The 22,489-nt window shown below is 38.0% G+C and overlaps 1 protein-coding gene across 3 annotated transcripts; it reads right to left on the reverse strand.

Annotated features, from left to right (window-relative positions):
• Positions 1-1,204: 1,204 nt before the first annotated feature.
• On the reverse strand, positions 1,205-21,430 carry inavab (innate immunity activator b). Of its 3 annotated transcripts, none has more exons than XM_084928175.1 (10): positions 21,150-21,430; positions 12,823-12,900; positions 8,565-8,698; positions 6,343-6,465; positions 6,024-6,255; positions 5,883-5,936; positions 5,340-5,640; positions 4,531-4,683; positions 3,665-4,364; positions 1,205-3,362 (listed from the first exon to the last, which is right to left on the reverse strand). In XM_084928175.1, exons 1-10 carry the CDS (start codon positions 21,184-21,186, stop codon positions 3,270-3,272), a joined length of 1,905 nt encoding a protein of 634 aa, XP_084784301.1. In that variant the 5' UTR covers positions 21,187-21,430; the 3' UTR covers positions 1,205-3,269. The 3 variants fall into 3 exon arrangements, with proteins under 3 accessions (XP_084784301.1, XP_084784299.1, XP_084784302.1); XM_084928173.1 differs by having other exon boundaries at positions 1,206-3,362; positions 4,531-4,686; XM_084928176.1 differs by lacking the exon at positions 21,150-21,430 and adding an exon at positions 15,077-17,536 and having other exon boundaries at positions 1,206-3,362; positions 4,531-4,686.
• Positions 21,431-22,489: the final 1,059 nt, after the last annotated feature.

Below are 22,489 nucleotides of genomic sequence, written 5' to 3' on the forward strand. Positions count from 1 at the left end.
GACTTAAACAATGTAAAAAAATGTTTTTAAATGTAAATGTTTACAAATGTAAAACAGACAATAGTGCAGACCCCCAGCCCATTACACAATAACTGGTAGGACTGATATGATACATAGGCGAATGCGTAGTGTTGGAATCTTTGCACTGGTGTAAATAACCAAAATAAGTCCTGATGTCTGCTGATGTGGTCTGCTGCCATAACAGTCAAGAAAATGTTTTTATATGCTCCTGTTGTTGCATATGGCTCTTTTATCGCTATTTTTTATACTTGTCTTTTTTAAAATCTAATTTTATCCCACGTCGTCCGTTGACAGTCACCAAACGTAATTTTGTTGCATTTTTTTAAAATTACAAATAAATAATCTTAATCTTAAATCTAAATGATATCAAAATTAATTTACTATCGTGCATAACTATTACACTTTCGTTTCTTCTAATTAGCTTTTGTTTTGAGTTTAGCCATTTATTCGTTTCAGCAATAATTTAACTCTTTTTAATTATTCCAGTTTGGAAGGATTTTATTATTGTTTGTACAACACTTTTTGAAGTGTTGTGTCAAACACTAAATATAAGGACATTTATGTATAATTTATGTGTACAATATTGTTCAGTATCTATTTTTATTTCAATTAACCAAAATTGTCCCCCCCTGTGCTACCCCGCAGCCTTTAGTAGATGCAGCTATTGTATTTATGTGAAACGTCATAACTTTCTTCTTGAATTATCATGCTCATGAGATTATCAGAAAACTTGACCTCTTACCTTGACCTTTAAGTCAAGATCACCAATAGTTAAACCCCTTCAAGATTTTCAGTTATTGCATCTACAGTAGCAATTTAAAAATCCTAAGTTGCCTCGTTTACCAGTTATGATGTCCACAAATGTGGCAGCGATGATAATAACCCATCAGCCTTTTATGACTGAGGGATTAAAAGTAGACTTGTGCAGTTTTCTGGAAACACTAAGAATATACATGGTAATATTTTTTTTCTTTTAACTTTGTGCATCTCAGATATAAAACAGTGGCTAACCTGCTGTTATGGGTAATTACTCAAATATTAATGCAAAATTTTCCATTTACAGTTTATCAAATTGGGTTTCTCCCTTCAATGTTAATAGTAATTAATGTTAATAGCATTAATAGTAACTGGCATTCAGATCAATGCTTAACCTGTAAATATTAAAGTGGCCAAAAAACAAAGAAAAACATAAACATTCCACTCACATTAACGAGGATGTCTTTAATCATAAATGACTAAGTAGTGTGTTACTTCATCTCACACTGTTTTCTGTATTCGTGAAGTTTATATAAAAATTCTAGCATCAGCACATTTACTCTAAATGTAAAACCATCCCCAAAACACTTAACTTCATAATTAATATTTTGTTAGCTCCTCTTCTTATTTCTCAGTCATATTTTGTATGATCGTATGCCATCCTTGCTCTTTCAAAGGTAAATGGCACAAAAGGCAGTGATAGTCCAAGTCACATGATCGGTTGTGGCCGAGGACGACCAGACAGTGTGATAGTGAGCCAGCATCTTGAAAATTAATCATTCAAGCAACGATATGGCCATAATTGCGTACATTTACATAAATTTTTTTCTACCTTGACATGTCAGAATGTCTTCAGGAATATTTGTATTACAAAGATCCCGTCACAACACACAATATAAGCTAATTAAACTCAACAATACTCAAACAATAATCTTTATTTATCTCCACAGGGAAAACACTTTCACAGATTTCTTTTTAAAACAGCAACATAACACAATAACTCCACTTGAACTACTGTAAATGATAAATAAAAAAGACAGTAAAAAAAGAGACACAAAGGGTAACATGATTGTGGTCTGTTTTTCTTTTTGTAAACTAGACACCTGATTTGTTTTGCAAACTCTGGTCCATATTTAATTTAATTTCAAGTCTGACTTTTCACAGGTCCAGTGGTGCAAATCACAATAAATTAAGATAAATAGATTACTGTGAGAGACCAGTCAGTGTGTATCTGTAGCTGAATTCGCTCTACATGACTCTGATTCTCAAATATCTATTATTTGAAGTTTGTTTGGTTGAGAGTGGTGGGCTTGGAGTGTTTGTGTCTACCTCAGTGTCAAACTATTACTGCTGCTAACAGAAAGGTTAGTGAGCTGCTCTCTCAGACGCAGGTAAAGGCACGGATGAAGTTCAAAACATTACAATTTGGCACACTAATAGCTGCCAAGCCTCAAGCCTCTGCTCAATTTGCCACCATCCCACATGGATGAGTTAGTGTCTAGTTTCAACTAGCTGATTAAGTCTGTTAGTTCAAGTCAAATGTTTCTGTAGCTGTGCCAGTTGTAACAAGTATAACATTGAGACAAATTTGCCTCCATAAGTATGTGATAAAGAGGTCAAACCTGGGATCTTGAAATAAAGCAGCACAAGTTCAGTAAAACTGTGACTTCATTAATCTCAGGCAACATGATAAAAAAAAAACAACCCAAACACACACTTACAAAGGATGTGTTGCTAATTTACATTATTTTGGCAGTAGACTCCTTTCCTTCATACAGGTAGAATGAAAACGAGTATATTAGTTTTCCAACTAGCAAACAGAAGAAACTTAGTTTCTCTGTCTGGGGGTACATTTCTCAAGATGATTAATTATTTGGTTTGTTTTAAGCTAGAGATAACCACATCTATGTTACATTAAGGCCGTGCTAACACGTGTATTTTCTTGTTTTAAATACATTTATACATCATGTCCACATTACTGCATTTAAGGCACCATAAAGCATTATTTTTTTAACCCTGTTTAATTCTGCATGTTATAGATGCAGGACGCACATCCATTGTGTTTTAAAACAAAAACATGTTAGTGTGGATCTAAAGTACCTAAGGTAGTTCAATATCAATCTGGCATTATCAATTCATCCCAGATTCATTTCTAATACAACTTTACATCTGACTACACTACGCACATTTTGGTAGCTGATTTTTTGTAGGATCTCATGTCATCTCTTCCTCCATTTTTCATTTTGTTTGATTGCTTCAGATGTGAAGGAATGATAAGAAACCTGCAAGGTTTAATCAATGGATTGACCTAAATTTAGCTGGCTGCTTCATTAATAGTAATTCACTGGCATTCAGATCAATGCTTAACCTATAAATATTAAAATGGCCAAAAAACAAAGAAAATCAAACAATTCTATCTCACTTTGGTATAATGGGAAAATATGCTGCCTTTACATTAACAGAGTTAAGTTTGGCATCCAAGTTTCTTCTCTTTATACTTGGCTGTAAAAGTGAGAGGCGTCCTCTCCAAACCAGCGGCCTTGAGCACCCTCTGCAGCTCTGTGGAGAGTCCCTCTCTGAATAACCTGGAAATGATCAACAGAAAGAAAAGATGAACATGTGGAGACGTGCGTACAGCAGTGAAAAGCAGCGTATTCTCCCTGTCGCAGCAACACAAAGTAATTGTTCACTTTCACTTCAAACAGCTGCCAGCATTTAAAAACTGAGACAGGTGTACAGTGTTACTGTGTCAGATCATCACAATGGAAACTTTTTCTCTGTATCATATCAGCATTTATGTATTGTTCAATTTCTCACCTACTTATGACTCTATTAAAGAAAGCAGAATGAAAGGCTTTGAAAACAAGAATAAGCTTAGCTCATTTACCTGCTCATGGTACTGCTGAGTTTGGTAGCGGGGCGACTCTCCGACAAACACGTTTTTCATCCGCACTGCTCCCTGTCTGTCAAGGGAACGAGACCTGGGTGCTCTTTGCTGACTGCGTCTGTGCCACGACTTTAGCTGTTCGTTCACTGCTTGTCGTGGGAGACCATTAGCGTGGCAGTGTGGATGGTCCCAATTTGCTGGCGGGGTGATTCTAATATCAGGAGCAAAAGGCCTCTGTACTCTCTGGTGAAGTACTGCAGTGTCTTTATACCTATAATCATATCTATTCGAGGAACAAGGAGCTTGCTGGGGGAAATAGCTCCGTGGCATATCCATCTCATTGTAGATCAGTTCTTCATTGTAATAGGCTTTTGGAATACCAGGACTGGGCTGCTGCCGGGGATTACGGTAAAAGCCAGCATGCGGGAAAGCTTGAGGTCCATAGCTGCCAACTGGGCTGGGGAGCAGGAATGCAGATGGAAATTGTTTGGGCAAATCACCAGTCAATTCCCGACACGGGGAGCTATTGTAAGAAGGAAACGAGTTTTCAGAGTTGCTGTCCTCAGAGCTAGCATGGCTTCTGTAGTTCAGTGTAGGAGATGGAGTCTCTGGTAAAGTTATTGAGTATTCGGTCAGCCGCCTCCTCGGGCCTCGGGGGCGACCGCGCTCCTTTTCAAATGCAGAGTCAGGAGAGGACAGCCTGTGCAAACCACAATAATTATAAGAAACACAATAACAAAGCTACTTTGCAAAGAAACTGCATGAGGCTTAAATAACTTTAACTATATTCTTAAATAATCCATTCTGTAAAGGAGCACCACACAGGGTGCGATTTCAACATGCAGATATGTGTGAGGTATAGCTACCTGAGGGAGAGCTGTCTGTGCACTCGCATCTCTGGTGTGGAGGGTGTACTGTTTGACTGGGTGCGACTCAGCTTTAGATGGGAAAGTTGAACAGGCAGAGCCAACTGTGCTAAACAAGCTTCCAAAGGTGGCAAAGACTCCGGTTTGGCTGGGCTGCTGAACACACAACATAGGAGAGTAATTAATTAATATAACAATATATCTTATGAATGGTTAATGTGGGTACTACATGAAGGGTGGACAGTGTGGACATATACACGCACACACACACTTTGATAAATGCATTTTGACATATCAAACATTGAGTGATTTAATACTGTGGCAAACAGCAATTGTTCCTTTTAGAAATGAAAACAAATAGAAGAATACACATGATCAGGGGCAGGAGTTTCTATATATAATTATGTAAAGAGTTACAGTTGGCTCTGCACACTGACTGCTGCAAAAACAAATGGCAGTATTAGACGTTTGACATGTTCTATTTAATTAATGGTTGTAGTGAAAAAAAGGTTACTTTTTAAAAATGGCTTCTCTAAAGTAGATGAAGATGACCTGTTTTGAAATAAAGGAATTTCTTACACTGTTAACGTGTTAATTAACAGTTTCCTTTTAGATTTTAGAAGTGAAAGGATGTTTTTTTTTTTTAATCTCATTTGGTCGTCAGGTTCTTTGGAAAAAATCCAACTGGATTCCTTCCAAAGAATCCAACGTTCGTTTACATAACATCACAAATCATAATTTGTGTTTCCAATTCCAATCCTCACAACTTGATAAACAGGAAAGGAGTTATAATGGATAGCCTGGGTTACCTCATCTTGATGGACGAGTGCGACTTCTTGCTCTTCTGGTAGGGCTGGTCAAGACTTGACTCGGCCCATGGGGAGTGCTCGATGGGAGGAAGGTCATACGCTGGCCTCGAGGTAAAGCTCAAGTCAACGCTTGGATGGGGAGAGTGACTCAGGTTCAGCTGCAGGGACTGCGGAGTCACACATGGAGAAATGTAGGCGCCATCCACGCAAGACTGCGTGGACAGAGGGAGCAGCTGGGGAGGATCCGTCTCTGCTGGATAAGGGAGTCCTGAAGAAGGCTGTGAAGACTGACTTGTGACTTCTAGGAAAAAACAGAACAAACCCCCCCCACAAATGATGTGCATGGTAAAGAATTTTGCATGGATAACATTTATTGTCACCACAGACTCTCTACCTTTGTGAATGACAGTATTTAGGAAACATTTGAATTCTCATGAAGTTTCTGTGGTTAACTAGTCATCTAATAAACTCTGTGAGGGTTTTAAACCAAAAAAATGAAAGAAGGAAAGAAAGTGCTTTCAAAGAAATAAGCAAAAACCTTACCTTCATCTTGCACAACAGAATCAGATAGAGAGCTGTCATCAGATGTGCCAAGATCTAAAAACAAAACAAAACCGAAAGACACTCAGTATTAAAATTAAACATTTCTATGAAGAGCCTTTATGATTTGAATTGTCACCTTACCTTGTTGCATAATACTGAGAGCAGGGAGTGGTGATGATCGGCCATGCTCCAGTCGAAGGCTGAACGCCGTCTCTTGTAGATGCTTGAGTTTCTTCTCCTCTCTTTTGCACTGCTGCAGGCGGCTCTTCCTCACAGACTTGCTCAAGTTTTCCTCTTCACAGAGCTTCCGTGCAGCTTCATATATCTTCATCTGAAGCGCTAGAGAAGCGTCGACTGAACTCAATTTTGAATCCTGCAAAGGTTACGGCAGTTTAGCAGAGAGACAGACAACAACAAGAGGACACTATTCCATTGTGCAGTCTCCAAATTTGGCTTATACCTCTGCTCCTCGAGGGATTTTGAGTTCGTCAAGTTTAAACGCAGCTCCAACGCGGCGGTGAACCTGCGGGGCCTTCTCTCCTGGCTGCAGAGGATAATCTTCTGACAGCCGGCCCGTCAGCTCCTAAACAATATGTAACTAATTAAAATCCAAATGTCCCTAAAGCAACATCTCAGCATGAATGAAAGTTTATTTTTATAAGGATACACAGAAGCTTGGTTAAATGGTCAATCAAAACAAGGCTTCTTTTGAAAATCAACACCGATGAATCTCTTCAGTTTTGTTCCTGGCAGTTTTTCCCCCCCCATTCAGTTTACTCAACCATCTCCATGTTGTAGTTCTGAAATGGTGTACAAGTATCTACCTCTTATCTCTTTACATGTTCAGACTTATAGGTGCAGAGACGTGGTTGCACAATTTTGCATTTGCAGAGATTTTATTTCACAACACATTCTTTGGGTTTCACTTTCCCACTGTATTAAGTACCCGTGTCTTCACTGAACCCAGAGAAAAGCAAAGCACTGTTTCCGATTTCATTAAAGATCAGACAAAAGAGGCTCGTACTTTGAGTTACTCAAAGTCAACTGCCTTTACAGACAGACAAAATCTCAAGTGTAGCCAATAAGCTTACTTATTCTTTTGTCACCGAGATCTGGGAGAGGTATCATGACTCTCATTAGTTCACCTAGAGCATGTCCCAACAGGACTGCCTTGCCCAAGTGTCAGCAGGAAAGAATGATCCGGCCTGGGATTTTTCCCCGGAGCACCCATGCACGTCATGGACATGCCTGAATCTGTGTGTCCAGTTGGGAAATTTCTAGATTTCATTTCATAGAAAAGACTTAACATGAAAAATAACGACGTGAAAAAAAGTCTCATGCTGGATCCAAACTGAGGCTGAAACTGCTTAAAAGTCTTTAACAGCTATAATGCATTCATACACTACGGCCACATTACATGGACTGATTTCTCTCCACGGTCTATCTGAAAGGAAATGGGATAACAGAGAACAGGTACGATGGATAACGGAGATAACCTTGAAAATGCATTAGTTAGAATTGGTGTTGGCCTTATTCCTTTTAAATGGCCTAAAAGGAAAAGAGAGAATAGCTGAGATGAAGTCTCAGTCTCACTGCGGCACTGAACTATTTTGAATGACTCACTTTTGAAATTGGCTAAAATTTCATATCTTTTCCTGTGATTTGGAAATTCTCTGTGATGGACTGGAGACCTGACCAGAGTGTACCAGATCTTGTTTACTTCACCTCACAAATAAAAAAAATAAAATAAAAAAATCAAACCTTTACTGTCATTCAATCACCTGGAACTTTTAGTTCACACTTTAATATTCTCCTGCCTTGATTATTGCAATTCACTTTTCAATTTTGCATCTCTCAGTCCTCCATAGATTATTTCAAACTGGTGCAAAATGCAGCAGCTAGGCTGCTAACAAAAACTAGCTGTGGTCATATATTACACCTATTATTGCACCATTTCACTAGTTTCCAGTGAAAGTCTGAATCCACTGTAAAATTCTGTTACTAACTTATAAAGGTCTACATGCACAGGCCCTTGCTTGTATAGGAGAACTTCAGAGATCTTATCAGAGCAGCCGGCCTCTACGATCCTTTAACCAGGGTCTCCTAACTGCCCGTCGCTCTGGTTTTAAACCAGAGATGATTGTTGATCAGTTCCAGCTCATCTGCAACCACGTATTAGATAAGTGATTAAAAAGGATGGACGGGTTGATTTGGAAATGGAGCATGTAAAAACTGCAACCTATGACTGTCCTGTGATTTCGTATTAGCGTCCCATCCTAGGTCACTTTGCATTCATACATATTTGTGCATCCACACATATTTGTGCATCCACTTGTGCTACCAATATTCTCATTAAACAAACACGAAATGTCCCTCCTGCAGGTCACTTGACACGAAAACATAACAAGAAAACTGCCCCACCACTTTAATCCTTCATAAACGGAGGGTGAATCATCTGCAGTGTGCTTCCAGTGTGCGCAAAAGCTGTACCTGTGACAGCTTGCCTAATTTCCTAACAATTGTCTTTACTTTGTGTAGATCTACTTAAACCATTAAGACTTTAATGAAGAGATGAATTAGATGTGAATCATTTGTTCTGTGACATGTTTCATTGTAATATGCAGCCTCGCCAGGTTTTAAACGGTTGATCTGTGGATGACCAGTGGAGTAAGCGTTACTTACAGCTTCTCGGATGCACAGTTTCCTCAGCTCATGTATGCACATCTCTAACTTCTCTTGGAGCTCCTGGTGTTTGATCTTTATGGCCCGTGTGTGTGTGGTCACATCCTTTGTGTGGGTTGTTGGACTGTCAGATCCTGCAATGGCAAAGGAGCACATGAACAAATCTGAGATGATGTGACATTCATGTATTTCTTTATTTAAATACATAATAAATTACTAAGAAAATATATTATATTTGATGCATGTGTTTTTGGGACCTCAGCATCGATGTGATTTCCCCCCCCAGAAAAATCTGAGATGTATTTAATTTCTTTTTTTTTTAGAAAAATGTGTTAAAAGGTTCAATAAACACTCCACTTTCAAAGAAAATTTTTTTTTTGTCAGTTACTTGATGGTTAAGACTTTACAAGGTAAAGCAAAAGCAAAAATTTCCAATGACACTTAAATCCAAAAGAAAAAAAAAGTCATTAAAAGCACCTGTGACAACTGTAACTTAAGCAGAAACTCAGTGATGATTGTCATTGTGTATCAGCAAGATGACAGAAACACTACCAAGAACACCCGAGAAAAATGAGATTTTAAATCTTAGACCGAGATTTGAAATCTTAACAGCGGTTACACAACATGTACAATAATTACACACATGTGCAGGGAGAGGAATAGTAAACTTCAGGGCTAAAGAAACATCTAAGCATGCTACTGTCCAACTCCAATGGAGGTCAAACAGGGACAGCCATAAGATTCACAGCCTGATGAGTCAGCCTCCAACTTTTAAAACATCTTGAATTTACTTTCATGAAATGTGGTGGCCCTGTGACCCCAAAACGGAATAACAGCAGAAAATGGATGGATGGATGGCTAAATAACTCAAATAAACCTGTCCAAATAAACTAAAGGAAAATAGATGAAAAGCAGTGAATCCTCTAAAACACACAATATTTAATTATTTTCACCTGGTATTTGACATCACTCATAAAGGTAAATACAAAAAACAGTCAGCTCTTCTTAAAGATACCAAAGCACATACACGTTGCTGGTTCATTGGCTGAACCTAGACAAATTTGATTCGATTCCAAAGAAGAGTCCTGCAACAGCTCCCGCCTTTGTGAAGCTTAACATGCTCAGTTTCTGTTGACATTGTGTTGCAGATGTGTGGTTTCAACACCATCCTCCTTTTGCTTCTGAAATGTGTTGTGCTAAAGTGACAACTCTGTGTGCACAAAAATGCCTGGATCTTAAAAGAAATTCACCACAAAAACAAGAAACTGATTAAAGACACTAAAAATCATTCAATGTCATACTTACAGAGAAGTCAGACTACCATTGAGATACAAATTCAATTCTACTCACATATTTTATCTGTACTGTGCTGTTTAAATCTAGTTTTTTTTCCTGGTGTGTATATAAAAGGGTTGTTTATGATGTATACTTTTATGTCTGTAAATCTATTCAGTCATATCATTGAAGCAGATTAACAATGGAGGCCACTGAAACTAAAAGCAACAATAACAGTGGACAGAAGAACGAATCCTTTGTTTTATCTGCTGTTTTAATTAGTAACACTGAAGCAAAATAACCGTCAGCTTCTCTGTAACTATAAACAACGCGAGCGTTCGACTGGTGCTGTCTGTAGCCTTGGTGACTAATGCCATTAGGTCTCCGGCTTATGGGAGTGGTTTCAGGCATCATCCATTAAGCACCACATACCTTCAGAGATTATTAACAGAATCCCTGCAGGTACTGACAAACATATGAGGCGCGACAGGAGAAAGAAAAAAAAAAAAAAGAGTGACAGCACTACAATAGGCTGAGAAATTCCTCTTCCTCACAGTCATAATCACCCTATTCTTTCTGGTGTGACATTTTTTCATTGTATAGAACAAAGATCATGCGGCTCAATTAGGGCGTGAGGAATTTCAGAGGGGCCACAGCAAATCAGCAGAAACTAATGTGTGTGCAAAAACAAAACAGCTAATGTTTGCCGTTAATTATATGATACTGTGAGGAAGATAACCAAAGTGGAGAGGCAACTTTACTGACACCCTGAAGTAAACTGTGGCAATCCTCCCCCCAAAAAATGACAGAATACAAAGACCAGCATGTTTACAAGGGCTGAACTTAAAATGCCCAGTTGCGCCTTTGGGCAGGCAAATTGTTTAACCTCTTCCACCCTGCATTTGTGACCAACGAGCAACTCGCCCTGCTCTGCTATGATCAGTATGTGCGCTGCATTGTTGGACTTCATTCCTACTGCACCAAATTCATGAAAGCTGTAGCTGGATATTTATTGAAGTTGTTCAATAACAAAAATGTCTATTTACTCACTGTTACAGGATATTATTAGATCTTGACAAGTGAAAATGTTTTTACATCTCATTATGTCCTCCTAAGGAAGACATGGGCATTACTCATATTTCAAAACTCACAAAGTTGTTTGAATTGACCCTAAAGTTATGGAACTGTAACAACTGAAATAAGATGCTTTCATGTGTAAATAAAACAAAAAAGTGGTTATAGAGTTAGGCAGACATAACCTCTTTTAGCTATTCCTCATCTCTGTTTACATCTCTGAATACAATGGCTACTACAAGCATACCGTCCAAATTTCTGACCCAAGTGTCAGCAGCGGTTGCATTGTGTAGGTTGTAGGCAGCAAAAGGTTTCCATGAATGTGAAGAATGAAAACTATGGTCTCTGCTGCACTGATTTCATCCTGTTGTTTGTTTAACTTGGTAGATAACATCTACCTGACCTTGAATGGGAAGGAATGACTTCTTAAAAGTGAAAAGTTAGTGGAGATTATTTTATCGAGAACATAACTGATTTTTCTGCTACCAGGGTATAACTCCATGTTTGGGTGAATTCTGTTATTTTCTAAAAGGATACTGTTTTGCTAAGTCAGCAGTGATCTCAAGAGATCATCGACACTGTTGCTTAAAAATATAATATACTTTAGGTTTTACTAAGAGTGACTTGAAAGCATGTGCTGTGATAAATTTATCTGGTTTGATGTGTGATGTGCTTGCTCAGTTTCAGCACTCGTTTACGGCAAAAGGGAGAAATGACTTTATGCTTTACAGGTCAGATGTGGGTTTCAATGCCCGTTTCAAATCGAAATAGTCTATTACCATTTTGATAATTGACACACTGCATGGGAAAAACCAAGCAAAGATGCAGATGAGAATCATTGCAATGATGCAATCAAGAACAACCGTACTTTCCAGTAGTTACAGTGTTGATCTTATTTTAACTGTCTGCAATACAGGGTGTATCAAAAGAATCATCCGAAGTGCTTTAATTCTGCATCCGTTCACTGGTAATAATCAAAACACACTGTTAAAAAGAGGGGATTCATGGAGTTTGCATGGACATAGATTGACATAGATCCTGACCTTGTATGTCAAACTTCATATTTAGCAAAGTTTACTCCATCTTACTGCAAAGGTCCATTACCTTTGAAATCAGATGATTCTTTTTGCATTTCTCAACCCCCCCCCCCAAAAAAAAAAAAAAAAAAGTAGTTTACTGACGTATAAATTGCAAACGAAGCACTCTTGTGTTACAGGTCCTCGCCCAGCAAACTGGACATGAGGGGAACATCAGTGCTCAGTGTAGTCACACACATGTAGGAGTACGACCTGACTAGTTAGTCAGTTAGTGAGGCCGATGACTTTTCAGTCTTCAGCCTGTGGAAATAAAACTGTGTGGATTGTAACTGACTGACAGTTTTGTATATTTTTAAGTATTTGCCTTGTTACTTAACCACAATATTTCAAAGAATGGACACGGTTTGACATCTTCAAGTAAAAAAAAAAATTAATCAAGTGAAAAACTAAAAGACAGAACAACAAAGAGTCATTACTGAAATTAGTTTCTTTGCATGTTAGTAAAAATGTTTTGAAAAGCGAGGAAACAAAAAAAAAGGTGAAAAAATTAAAATTGTGGACTCTCACATGGCTTTTTCATGTTGAGTTACAACTGTCAGCACTGTCTAGCACTTAACTCTACTTCCTACTTTCACATTAATGAAAGCATTTGAGGTTGTTAAAGTTGCCCAGTTTGTTCCTCCTGCCTGTAGCTGTTCTACACTGACACAGACTCAGGGGAACAGTTTGAAATCTCACCTCTATATCCAATGTAATGATCATATTGCAGTGTGCAATGATTAGAGTGCATAGTTTTTTACTAAAAGTGCTATGACATTTAAAAATAAATAAATAAATAAATGCTGAAACACTGATTTTTTGTTTGTTTTTACCTGAATGAAGAATGATGCCGCTGTCAGTGTCGCTGATCTCCCCGTTCCCCTCCATGTCAGTAGATGGTCTTCCTGTTCCTGTTTTTCAGTGGAGGCAAAAGATAATGTCACATACCATGTCCTTCTGTTAAGTAAGAATTTCATTTAATTTAAAGTGACAGCCTCTTTTTTTTTCTTTTTCTTTTTAGTGTCATAGCCCTGAATTGGACAAAGCAAGTGTTGGCAAATTTGATACAGAATTTGGGAGTTTATTCACAAAGCCTGCGACCTAAGATAATCCAACAGCAAGGAGAAAAAACTGAGAATAATCCTAAATAACTAGACATTATGCTTCAAATAAAACCAATAGCGTAATTTAAAAAAAATCCTAAAACCAAGGCAAACATCATTAACACACAAGCTTCGCAAAGACCGCCCATTACGTAATCTGTGACCTGTTACTTAAGTGATTCAGGTGTGACTTGCCTCTTTGAACTCTTAGACAGGTGTAGTCACAGTCTTCCACAGCACACGTTTGTGTAGCATGAGTACACATACGTGTTGTCAAGTCTAGGGTGTTTCCTGTGACGGCCTGTTTGTTAAGCTCTGATGTCATGATTGCCACTAACTCACTCCGTGTCATAGCTGGCTCACAATGCATGAGTTATAAATCCATCTGGTGGCAAATAAAAACTGGGAAGTTTAATAATTAACTGAGTGAACAGAGGAATGCCACTGTGGTTGCATTCCAGCACACAGGCTTGGTTAACTTCAGCTAAGACTAGAAAGCAAAGGAACAACTACCCAAGGTAAAGTCAGCTATGTCATACAAGAACCAGTTTAATGTTAGTCGATCTATTGGGTAACACCAGGAAACATGCAGAGATCTTCAAAAATAAATAAATAAAAATAAAAGTATCCCATTATCTTATCCTATTCTAAAAATGACATAACCATGACATACATCCACAAACCTGTGACTGTTACCTCCACACCTCTGAATCACAGATAACTGCCAGGTGTTTTTGCACAGTTACAGCAAAACAGTAAAAAGCCACCTCATCATCACTGAGCACTGACATCTCAAACCAAGCAATTAAAATAAATAAATAAATAGACGCAGCCACACATCTTTGGCAGATACACCGACACAATCTTTAAAATCCATAGGTCAGGAGTGCCACCAGATTTCATGCGACTGTCTGGACCAACATAATTCTACACAGTACACAACAGTTTTTTGTTTTTAACTACACTTGCATACTGTTAAAGTACATGCAAGTCAAAATGATAAATAAACCCACTTCTAATTGGGCCTCAAAACAGACCCCTTACTGGGAAGAAGATTTGCCAAGGATATCTCCATAATCCTAACACTGATTTAGCTGTTTGGTTAATAAACAACGCTGCACAGCAGCAGGAACAGCTTGTTACAACCCTGAGAGAAGTGAACGAGACTAAAGCGATGTGTCACAATCTTATCAGTTTCTAGCCCAGAGATAACCAAGGAGGGAGCAACGAACACAGCATTCTCATTTTATACACATTAATGGTCCAAATCTGTGGAAATGGACTTAAATGATGCAGCAAAACTTTAAGATTTATAGCAAAGTATGCCAAAGACGCCCCTTTCAGAACCACTGGACTGATCAATCAATGTTCTTTCAATGAAGCCTTAACAGCCAACACTAATTCTATTAGCCCAAATAATGTCAGTACAAACAATTCAGTTACTGAAACAATTAGTCTGCTTTATTCTGAGACATTTTAATCAACGGTATGATTATTCAAGGTTGATTTTCATTTCCAACAATACACCAAAGCATATCCTTTACATTAAAATCTGGGGAGTCCAGTTATATGCCTTGGAGCATTTTTGAGTTTTCCGTTTCCCACTTGGCAAGTTGAAGTCAAGTTAAAATCCCCGGGAAATAATCTGCACTCATCTATCTTCCACGCATGGATGAAGTTGCATTCTCAGTTGCAAGCGAACTGAAACTTGTCAAGTGTTTACAGGTAGGCATTTGGTTTGGTGTGATTTACCTGCCGGTAAAACATATTTTTCTTGTTTGTAATATTTTTTGAACAACTTTACATCCTTGAGGACAACTAATTAACAGTTTCAGTAAAAGAATTTCATTGTGTATAAGCATTCACATTAATAGTACAATTACAGATATTCTACATTAATCCAAGTTAACGCACATGGACGTTTGTAGGTTTTATGAAGAATGTCATTGAGACAAAAAAAACCCCAAAAAACAAACAAACTTACTTTACTTCATGGAAAACTCAAAAATCCAACCAGTGAAAAGTGTCCAACAGAATTCCCAACTTGAACGGAGATACACAAAACCTGAGCCGCACAGAGTCTGGGCAGGAGTGAGAGACTCACCGCTAAGAAAGCGCTGCTTGCTGAAGAGGTGTGGCCTCGGATAGCGAGGGCTGAACACTTGAGATGGTATCACATAACTCGACTCCTGTGTGAGCTTGAAACTGTGTCAACAACAATGACCAACACACCGAGAAATTACAAGTCACTTCATGCTCTTATCAGTCCACTTACAGATGGGTGGGGCCATCTTTGACTGAAACGTGCATCTCATGACAAATGCAATATCGACTGGCCCCCTGACAATAACACTTTAATTCATTGATAAACAAATTGTTAAAAAAAATAGACGGTAGACTTTTTTTGTTATTAGCCAAAACAAAAAAGCAAAAACATACTATTTTCATGCTCAAAAAATTGCAAATTTCTGTTCTCACATTTTATAGACCACAAGATTAATTAGCACCAAAGTCATTCAAGAGATTAATCATGAGCTCATTATTTATTAGTAAGTTTATCCTTATCAGCAGCCGGATTGCAGCAGTCAAAGATCCTGGTTCACTGTGATTTGTTTAAGGGCTGGAAATTTGTTTGTGGGACAGAGCTCATATCTGGTTTAAATGACTCTATGACTTCATAACTGCATTTAAATGACTCGCTCACAGAGTTGGGCTTCTATTTTCTCACTATGATCATTATAAACTATTCCTAATAACTGTGAGAGTTTGAGGTAGTACAGACCAAAGATGAGAACACCAGAGTCAGTGCATGTTTACTGCCATCTCCTGGTTGATTATAAGCAGAGAAAAAAAACAACAACACGCAATCATGAATTTAAAACTTTACCAGCATAGATTTTCGTGTGTCCCCTTAAACTTCCCCCACCTGTCTACCTACTTCCGGTCTACCCATACAGAGGCTTTTTTGCATCCAGCTCTTTCTTCCTGCACTGAAAAGAGGGAAACAAATGGTACTGGCATAGTTCACGTGATTTACAGAGCACCTGCTTTGCATGGTTCACATTCATTCTGAATCTCAATATTCAGTTTGGCTTTCCAGGAATGTTGGTGCTCAGACACCCGCAAAAAGGTCCAGCAATTCCCAGACACTTGGGGATCAGATCTCAAATGACATGGCACCGAGAAAGCAGCAAGGTTTTGGTTCAGTGACTTCTACACTTAAGACTTCACACTGTGAGCACTACTCAACACATTTCACAGATACTAAGCCATGTCAGACTTTCAAGTTTGCCTTTGACTAGGTGGGTTTTTCTGCACTGAAGATTTCTGAGCACCTCAGACCCAGGAAAAATACCCTCCTCCCATTTAAATGCTTTTGCTCATTTAGGATTCATTTAATCAAGTATAATCTACATTTTTGTACATCAAATGATCAGAAATAACAGGAAAATGCATAGATTTCTGTTTAAGAAATAAGTGGTAATTATCCTTTCACGTGGAATAATGCATACACAAACAGACGATATTTGGTGTCTCCTTCAAAAACAAAAGTTAAATGATTTTTAAAACACAATTCTTCTGCAGTATCAAAAAGTTTACGCCTATTAGGTAATGCAGTCTAATAGGCTTCAAATGTTTTCTAAATGGGAATTTCAGGAAATCTAGTTTCTCATGTGGCTCAACTGATCAGACAGGTCTTTCTGACAGTTTGCCCATCCCATTTATTTTAAGGCTAAATAAATAAGAGTTCAACAGCCTTTTTTATGGTTTATTATAGCACTAGATGTATTAGTTGTATGACTATATTAAGCTATATTAGATGCATTAGTTTGACCTAATAATAATGCAAATAAAGGTTGTAGTTGGGAACAGTGCTTACCACCTACTTCAGTCAGCTGAGATTTTGTCTTTTTCAAAGCCCACTCATAAACAGTATTAAACATGGGCATAGCTTCCAGGTCTGAGACGTAAAGGCAACATGGAATTCCCTTAAATATGTATTCATTTTAACTTCCACCAGTGACCTTGACTCCTATAGACATCTATGGGAAAACATCACCCCAACATCAGTAAACATATGAGTTTATGGGTTAAGTCACTAATTTCTTGTCATACTGAATAAAGCACGAAGTTTAGTTTGGAGAGATAATCTGGGCTATAACGCCCTGGCTATTTACTTACTGAGAAGCCAATAAGTGTGTGGTTTCTCATCGAATCGGCTTTCAAAACGCCAAAATAGTGACATCATCATCTCGAGGCTTTAAAACAGGGCTTCAGAAACCACTGGTTGATGTCATAGAGGGTTAGAGTTTTCACAATACTAGAATTACAAACTCGATACCGATACACAGGAAAACACTCGACACTCAATAGCATTTTCAATACCACGACAAAGATTTTGTTCCCCTTAAGCAAAAACAGAAGGAATGAACTGATATTTAGAAAGTGTTCATTTTTTAATGTTTAATTATCCAAATTATAAGTTAGATTTAACAAAATTAGTATTTAAGATTACATTTTAAAATTGGAAAACTTCATTAGAGATCATGAAGTTAAATATATTTTAGAACCTACTTAGAAAAAAAGGTACAGAAAACAACACAACACCTAACATTTAAAGTGTGGTGTTAGTTGTGTTATGTTCACTGTGAAAGACTGAACCACCGGCCACTGCCTGCATTTTAAAACTGACCTCACAGCTGGCTACAACAAAATAACAAACATTTTAATAAATTATTGTAAAGGAAAAAAAGTCAAAGTTAATTATCTTGTCCACATGTGCCTGCAGCCTATCATCCACCATTCACATTGCTCTGTCTCAGTCTGCATCTTTTTACATCCTCAGCTCCGCTCTTCAGGCCTGAAACCTGTCTGATTCTGCTGTTCTGCTCTGGATTTACTCTTTATTTCTACTTTGATTTCCTCGCTGCTCTGCACAGCAAGCAACCCTCCAGGTTCCCAATAACAATGTGATGATAATGTGGCTATCGGGCAATTGCTAACAGTTAAATGGATAAAGTGTGCACAGGCCAGGTTAACATTTCTAATAACAGTTTAATACTTCACTGTTGTTGAAACAGAAGCTTTACTGATCTCTGAAATTCCTGTCTGTCATCCAGCAGCAGTGAGGGGAAATTGTACAGCTGCAAATACAGCTGCAAATGGCGATCTTAATTGGATATTAATTTTAGTATCTATTAATATGAGGCTTTAGATTTTTTTTTTGTGGTCAAACCTACAGTGGGTACGCCCATCTTTTACTTTATATGTGCGCACCTCATTTCTTTATAGAAATGGCTTTTGCCCTATTGCATGTTTAGTTAAGCTTTACTCACTTAAAAACTGAAAATACATATATATTTACAAATATTTAAGGCTCAAGGAAAATCAAAGGTCAGTTATAAAGTTAAATGAATGCATCCATAGTTAATGAGTAAACAATGCCATGAGAATAACGATCAAATTAGTAGTGATGAAGCATCCCTACCTATTACCAGCGCCTGTTTTTACAATACAGCAGCACATTATACAAAAACAAAACAACAACAACAAAACAGCATTCAATCATATATAAGAAATTAATTCACATTTTTTTAAGTACTCGTGTAAAACGCTACTGTTAAATTCCAGGATTTTCCAAGACTGTCTGAGCCCATATAATACCCCGCACTGATCTGGGAAACTACAGTTAAGAGGAACTGAGAGAAAGCTGTAAATGAGAAATGTTTAGCCACATTTTAACACCTAGTCAAAGACGCAATTATAGTGTAACATTTCACAGTCAGGAGCGCATTAGTCACATCACAGCTGTCCACCAACAGTGTGTTTAAGTCCATCATGCTTGATGTGATGACTAGTAAAACTGTTTCTCACAAAGATACCAAACACACAGCATCCAGAGTTATGGTAGCCAGTTGGTGAATATTCTTGAGTCCTTTTTATAAGTGCATGGGCTAGACCGCCGCTGCCAATGCAGAATTATTAAGTGCCGGTCCTCAATACTTTACAACTTAAGACAAATGTGTGCCAGTGAAACACTTTTTAAGCTGCACTAATAAACCACAAACCCTAAAAAAAAAAAAGAAAATCAAAAAATAAAACGCACAGGAAGAGAATCCTGTTTCAAACCTTCACACTTCTCGCTGCCTGCAGCCAACTTAAGTTTCATGTTGGTTCAAACTCCAACCAACTAACGTACATGTGAGAAAAAAAACCCCCAAACAAAACACTACATGCACACTTTGGCAGAAGAAAAGTCCCTGATTTGATCACGGAACAATTTGTTTATCACACGCAAACCAAGCATTAAAATTGTGGCTGACAGTGAACAAGCTTAACACATTAAAAACTAAAATTAAAAAGATGAGTATACAGTTATGGTTAAAGAGGGAAAAACGTATACCCTTAGCAGGTAAAAACAACCAGCAACAAATGACATATTACACAGTGTCATTATTTATTTAACAAAAACCAAATCAAAACTGAGAAGCAATGTGTGGAAAAACGAAGTTCAACCCACGATTCAGTAGCTGGCAGAAGCACCTTTAGTAGCAGTAACCTGAAATACTTTTAGTTTCTTTATGACTATCAGTCTCTCACATCGTTGCGGAGGAATTTTAGCCCATTTTTCTTTGCAATCTTTACAACATGGCTTCAGTTCATTGAGTTTTTCCCCCCACACTTATGTACAGCTCTCCTCACTCCAGGTCCTGCTAGATTAATTAAATTGGTTTGAAGTCTGGACTTTGATTGGACCACTGCAAAACCTTGATTCTTTTCTTTTTCAAACATTCTGACATAGAATGTTTGTGGAGGTGTTTGTGAAAGTCAAAGTCCAGACTTCAACTCAATTGAAACGCTGTGGCGGGATATCACAAGAGAGCTGTATATAAATGGATCATTGCTAACCTCAATGGTGCGAGTCATACAGAAACCTGAAGTTACTTCAAGTTATCACTACTAAAGGTGTTTCTTCTGGTAAAGGTGGTTTTACCATGACAGTATATTCTGTTTCAGTTTGCTTTATCTCTTAAATCCCAGTGTTATATTATATTTACACCAAATACCAAACACGTTTTTTATGGCCTCACACATTTAGTAAATTTTACACTCATTCTCTAACACTCAACTAGGGGTGACTGACACATCAGCAAACTTTAAGGTTTTATGTGGGTTTAAACAATGCTGGGCGGCACAGCATGAGTTTGTAATTACTGCTGCACTGGAGGGTCAGTGAAGTAGTAGGGGTTAAGCCACTTCTGTCTTTTGCCCTTGGGTCAATGCTGAGGAATGTGTGACTGCGGTAAAATTTCAATCAAGTGAAATGAGAAACTAACCAATGGGACGACTGCACAGGAGATAACCTTCGCATGGATCGGAGCATAATAGCATCAAACTTGGGAGTATGCCTAGTATTAACAATTCTGTAAACTGTGTGCACATTTCAAAAAGCTTGCAAAAGTACTTCATTAAGCTTGCATTTTATGATCAGACATGTTTACTCTTCCAGTCAAAGAGGATGTTGCAATCCGACAACTTCTGTGTACAGTCAGGTATCTGTAGACAGTTTATGGTTCACCTTCAAGCTTGACTTCTCGTTTGCAAACAATTGACACACCAATATTTTTAAACAGCTTTTTAAAGAAAATAAGTATCACATAAAAAAATTAATTCACATTTTAAAAAAGAAGATAAACAGACTCCGTGATACTTAGTGTTTCAGGATCACTGGTTTATACACACACACACACACACACACACACACACACACACACTGAATACAAAAACAAATAAAAGTAAATCTAACTGAGAAAGGAGAGTGTGACTGTATCATTCACTCGCTCAGTCAGATGCACTGAGTTTGCTGGGCCTCATCTTTAGAGTTTCTCAAAGTTTAGGAACTTCTTCGCTTCAGTGGTCAGCTCTTCCCCAAAAATACTTTCACCCTCGGCTCACTGTTACCCATCATTAAGTTAGGTTCAGCAGTTCTAAATAAACAACACGCTTCAAAAAACTAGTTAAAGTAAGATAATAATTCTTAGCTTTCTTGCTCTTACCTTCGTAGCTAGTTAGCTTGCTAGCAGCATGCCTCATCTACATCCATACAATCTGCGCTCCATTGGCTCGCAGCCTCCCAGATTTGAGCTGGAAGTTTACTTTAGCTACAGTGAAAAAAAAAAGGAGTGGAAGAAAACAGAATCGAGTCCCAGCGTTACGTCAGTGTAGTCTAGCCGCTTGAATTAACAGGAAAACAACCATTAGGCTGAAGCTGAGTTCTCAAACCGCTAACTTTGTTGGAAAGCATACTCCGAGCGCTCACTGAGGCAAAGGAACGCCGAGCTGCCTTCAGGTACCGTCGGAAACAGTTAGCACACGAGCCAACAACAAGTAAATACCATGGTAACCGCGTTGTGCCAAAAAGTGATCATCTTCTAAAAACTGATTTCCAGTGTTTCCATTTGTGGTTTTTTTATATGCAATGTCTTTACTTATATTGGTAAATAGACTAAATAAACAGGATTTACTACGTGGCTTTTAAACTAGATAAATAAAGGATATATTACAGTCACTTTGCCAAAAACTGATTTCGGCTTCTACCTTGCAACAGAAATGTTGTTTGTGGCTCAAGATGACTCGATATCATTCATGATGGATACGTTTAACATTTGTTTTACATATTATTGCCAAACAAGTTATTTATACCACTTTAAATACAGACAATGGCTTTTTGGCAAATACCGGAAATCATTGGTAATATGGTTACCAATGATTCACATACATTTATGTGTTGTTTTCGAGCCACGAACTACTCGTGGTTTCAGCCCTGCTGGTTTGGTGTTTCTTACATGAAACAATATAGCAAGAAAAAAAAAGCCGCAGTGTTGAGCAATCCTTCACCAGCAGTTAAGCAATTAAGTCTGAGATGTCCAGCAACACTTCTACAGTTTACATGATTCCTGCTGTGTTGTCACGGGGACATCCTGGGCTTCCTATTGATGCCAAATGTGTAGGGACTGGGCTAACATAGCACACAGAGTTTTTCAAAATGATCGAAATTACAGCTTCCATATTTTGTGGCTGCAAGGAAAGTTAAGTAACCCCCCCCCCAAACCAAAAACAAAAATCAAATGAATGTAGTGTCATCTGGAAAGTGAGAACTCTCTCAAATATAATGAAACAAGGCTCACATATACGGATTCCCTTCACAGGTTAGTGTCCTGTGCGGCAGCTGAGAAACCAAATCTCACAACGACAGAGCCCAAACTTATACGATACTAAAATAAAATATTTTTCTGCCTTTTTTCATCCAGTGATCAACCAAGACCTGATGTCCACTTCAAGGGACAGAAGATAAGAAATATATAATAACATTTTTAAGATGATGCAAAATGTTTCT

The sequence above is a fragment of the Perissodus microlepis genome, chromosome 5 (assembly GCF_051167445.1).
Source record: "Perissodus microlepis isolate ML-2025 ecotype Zambia chromosome 5, ASM5116744v1, whole genome shotgun sequence".
NCBI classification, from domain to species: Eukaryota; Metazoa; Chordata; class Actinopteri; order Cichliformes; family Cichlidae; genus Perissodus; species Perissodus microlepis.

Coding starts and splice junctions, on each gene's coding strand:
- inavab (XM_084928173.1), bottom strand. CDS start 21,186: ATGAGGCATGCTGCTAGCAAGCTAACTAGCTACGAAG. Junction 12,901..21,149: donor CAAGCTAACTAGCTACGAAG/GTAAGAGCAAGA, acceptor ACTGAAAAACAG/GAACAGGAAGACCATCTACT. Junction 5,641..5,882: donor TTCTGTTGTGCAAGATGAAG/GTAAGGTTTTTG, acceptor GTTTTTTCCTAG/AAGTCACAAGTCAGTCTTCA.